The sequence below is a fragment of the Myotis davidii genome, unplaced genomic scaffold (genome assembly GCF_000327345.1).
Source record: "Myotis davidii unplaced genomic scaffold, ASM32734v1 scaffold1240, whole genome shotgun sequence".
NCBI lineage: Eukaryota > Metazoa > Chordata > Mammalia > Chiroptera > Vespertilionidae > Myotis > Myotis davidii.
In genome coordinates this window covers 18392-22238 of record NW_006292285.1, presented here as the reverse complement: position 1 = coordinate 22238, position 3847 = coordinate 18392, and the positions used below count along the sequence as shown (strand labels likewise).

The 3847-nt window shown below is 41.0% G+C and overlaps 1 protein-coding gene across 2 annotated transcripts in view; it reads left to right on the top strand.

Annotated features, from left to right (window-relative positions):
- ZNF699 (zinc finger protein 699) overlaps positions 1-3847 on the top strand; it is a 10158-nt gene that overhangs the window by 346 nt on the left and 5965 nt on the right. For both annotated transcript variants that reach the window (XM_006765688.2, XM_006765687.2), the window contains exons 2-3: positions 1807-1888; positions 3077-3203. In XM_006765688.2, coding sequence (XP_006765751.1) covers positions 1841-1888; positions 3077-3203 — 175 coding nt within the window. In that variant the 5' untranslated portion in view covers positions 1807-1840. The remainder of the gene's footprint in view (positions 1-1806; positions 1889-3076; positions 3204-3847) is intronic.

The window sequence follows — 3847 nt, the reverse complement described above, 5'->3', positions numbered from 1 at the left end:
ACCTTGTATTTTTTTACTTTATTGTGGTGCCAAACCTCCCTCCGGTTCAATGTAAAAGAGCATGGAATTTGCAGCCTTTCGTTGTTTCTGACCCCAGAGGAGATTATTCCGCCCTTAAGTAGGTGTTTACTGGAGGTATGTGTGCATTTTCCCCCCCAGTAAAACGTGTTCCCTTCTAGTTCTGGTGGGTTAAGTTGTTATCACCAATGAACATTCATATAGATCAGTCACTAGTTTATCTAGTAATACAAACTGTGTATGATGTTTTTCTGTTAATGTGGTGAATTCTATTAGTTGGTGATTCCATTTTCAACCACATTTTATTCTTAGGATGAAACGAACTTGGTTTGTGATTAATATCTTTATTTTTCAACTCTTTTTTTAGAAAATATATTTTATTGATTTTTTGACAGAGAGGAAGGGAGAGGGATAGAGAGCTAGAAACATTGATGAGAGAAACATCAATCAGCTGCCTCCTGCACACCCCCTACTGGGGATGTGCCCGCAACCAAGGTACATGCCCTTGACCGGAATGGAACCTGGGACCCTTGAGTCCGCAGGCCGACGCTCTGTCCACTGAGCCAAACCGGTTAATGCTATTTTTCACTTCTTGACTATACTAATATATTATTTACACTAATGTGTATGATATCTTTTTTTTGGTAGTATTTTTCTGGTCTTGGAAATATCTGAGAAAATAGCCCCCCCCCCCAAAAAAAATGGGATTTTGAATATTTTACTTATTTGTTGAGCCTGTTGGTAAAACAATTTGTAACTTTTGTTTCTTACGTAGGTATGTTTTAAATTGGAGATTTTTTTTTTTTCTTTAATGACTGGATCTAATCAAGTTCTGTATTTATTTTAAATCATTGCTGAGTTTCTATGAAATATGAATAATTTCTTTGCAAAGCTGTGGGCATTTCTTTGCAAAGTCATTCTCACATCATGGTTACTCACATGGACCATATTATTAATATAGTAAAAACTGTGGTTGACTATTCAGTTTTTATTGGCTTTAAAATACATACTTGATCCACTGCAGTGGAAGAAACAGTTGTTTTCATTATTTGAAATTTGTGCAACGGCACTGTAGATATTACTATCAGAGATGACACATTGCTAACTTCACCTAAGTATTATATTTCTGCTGCTTCTGTACAGGCAGCATTTAGCATGAGGATTTTAGCATGGTAGTCTTCTCTGCTTCCTGTGTGTGGAATTTAGTTAGTTGATTCTCTCATAAACCAGGTTTCAGGGCCCCTGCAGCCCATGGTGGGAAGGTCCGGTGATCAGGGGCTGAGCAGTAATGCCTGTTAGCTTGCCAAGGGGTGCAGAAGTAAGGAATATTGGGAACGGAGCACCCAGAAGTCTGGTATACAGTATTAGTCAGTGCTTTCTTAGATTTGAGACAGAGTGTATATTCTTAAGGTTGAAGGTATTGCCTGGAACTTTTTATGCTTTTCATTATCATGGGCAAATTGATTTCAATATTAGCTAAGCTTTTAGAGTTCAGTTAACTTACTTGCAAAATGGGACTATTAACTGTTTTTTTTTTAAAGAAAGGCCAACAAGAACCAAAGCATAGTTTCTAGCTCTACACGGGGTAAGATTGCTCCACTTTCTTACAAGATCGGCGTGTGTTTGCTTGGGTGTCTTGGGTGTATGCATGTGCATGTGTGGGTATTGTGTGTGTGTGTGTGTGTTTTGGGGGGAATGGTAACTCATAATGTGCTGCAGCATCCAAGCTCATGAGTGTGAAAATTGTGGGGAGATCTAAATTATGATGTCTTTTTTCTCCTGCCTCAGTGGTAACTTCTCAATAGTCTGCCTTTCTTCATGAATGGACGAAGAAAGAAGACCTTCTGAGTTACAGAAAAACATGACACAGGTAGGTAAGAGCTAATAATTCTCCAAAAGAATATTCCCATTTCACCAGTTCATTGGTCTGATTGTTTAGAGCAGGATTAGCAACCTGTTTCTTTGTTGGGCCACATACTATGTTAGGCTTTGAAGGCCTGAGTTTCTGTTGGAACTAAATTCTGCCACTGTAGTGTGATAGCAGCCATAGACATCATATAAACATGTTTTATTGTGTTCCAGTAAAACTTTACTTACACGAACATGTTGTAGGATGGATTTAGCCCTGGACTAGCGTCTAAGAAAATATGGCCAGCTAGGGGCCTGGGTTGAAAAGTTGTGCTGTCTGCAGGCTTCTGGGCGTCTCGGGTTTATGAAAAAAATGGAAAGCTCCCTTTCTCTCAGTGCATTTTTATTCATTAAAACCTCATCCGGATTTGACCCTTCATTTCATGTTGTGCTGATTGCTATAGTGGGAGAGAAGGAAGCAGGTGAAATTGTTTCTCACTTAACACTGTTGGAAACCGGTTTGGCTCAGTGGATAGAGCATCGGCCTGCGGACTGAAAGGTCCCGGGTTCGATTCCGGTCAAGGGCATGTACCTGGGTTGCGGGCATATCCCCAGTGGGAGATGTGCAAGAGGCAGCTGATCGATGTTTCTCTCTCATTGATGTTTCTAACTCTCTATCTCTCTCCCTTCCTCTCTGTAAAAAATCAATAAGATATATTTAAAAAAAAACATTGTTGGTAGGTTCTGTGACTTAAAGCAAAACAATGGATACGGAAACCAGTTTCACCATAGATTGATATAGATGAGTTAAGTTCTCACAACATCTCATCATTATAACAAAATGAAGTCATTTGAGGACCTGCTGTATTTAATTTTTAGGCCAGTTATCTCATTTTTGTTTTATGCCCTGGACTGGTTTGGATCATTATAAGACTGGAGTTGTTTACCATTGGACCATGGAGAGATAAATTGAGTATTTTTGAAGTTTCATTCAGTCTGGGAGATAGGATTTGATCAGTTAGGAAGGATGTGTGGGGAGAAAGATCTGATGGCTGAGTCCAGGGGTTGATGGTAGGAGACCATAAAATCTTTAGACCTTCCCATGACTGGATTCTCGGTTCCTTTCCCCTGTATTGTCAGCACCATCCATCCTCCTGAACACATTTGGGGAGTTGATATCTTTCTGATCAGAATATGTGGGATGTTTCAGGACTCAGTGGTCTTTGAGGATGTTGCTGTGGACTTCAGCCAGGAGGAGTGGACTTTGCTGGATCGTGCTCAGAGGAGCCTCTACAGAGAGGTGATGCTGGAGAACTTCCGGAATCTGGCCTCGCTAGGTAAGAATAGCAGCATTCCTATATTTAGTTGTTTAGAAAACAAATCTGACCACTCAACCTTATTCCTTATGCTAGGATTTGGGCTGAAGAATTGGAATACATTGGTGAATAAGACAGACATGGTCACTGACCCCAAGGAACCTGTAGTCTAGGGGCTTCACCATGAAAATAAACATCTGTGTGCTGAACTGACTTTTTATTGTGGTTGAAAGTGTGGGCATACCTAACTGGTTTGCTCAGTAGATAGAGTGTTGGCCTGCAGACTAAAGATTCGATTCCAGTCAAAGGCACATGCCCAATGTGGGGCGTGCAGGAGGCAACCAATCAAATCTCTCATCATTGATGTTTCTATCTCTCTCTCCCTCTCCCTTCCTCTCTGAAATCAATTATATATGTGGCTAATATGCAAAGTGTCCCTCGGGAGTTCAACTGGGAGACTGGGAGTTTGATTGCTTGCTATCATGTGCACTGACCACCAGGGGACGGCATGGAACAAAGGAAGGCCCTGACCAGCAGCTGGAAGGCCCCGACAGCCCTGATCGCTGGCCAGGCCTAGGGATCCTACCTGTGCATGAATTTTGTGCACCAGGCCTCTAATCCTATATAATAAAGAGGCAATATGCAAATTGACCATTACACCTTTG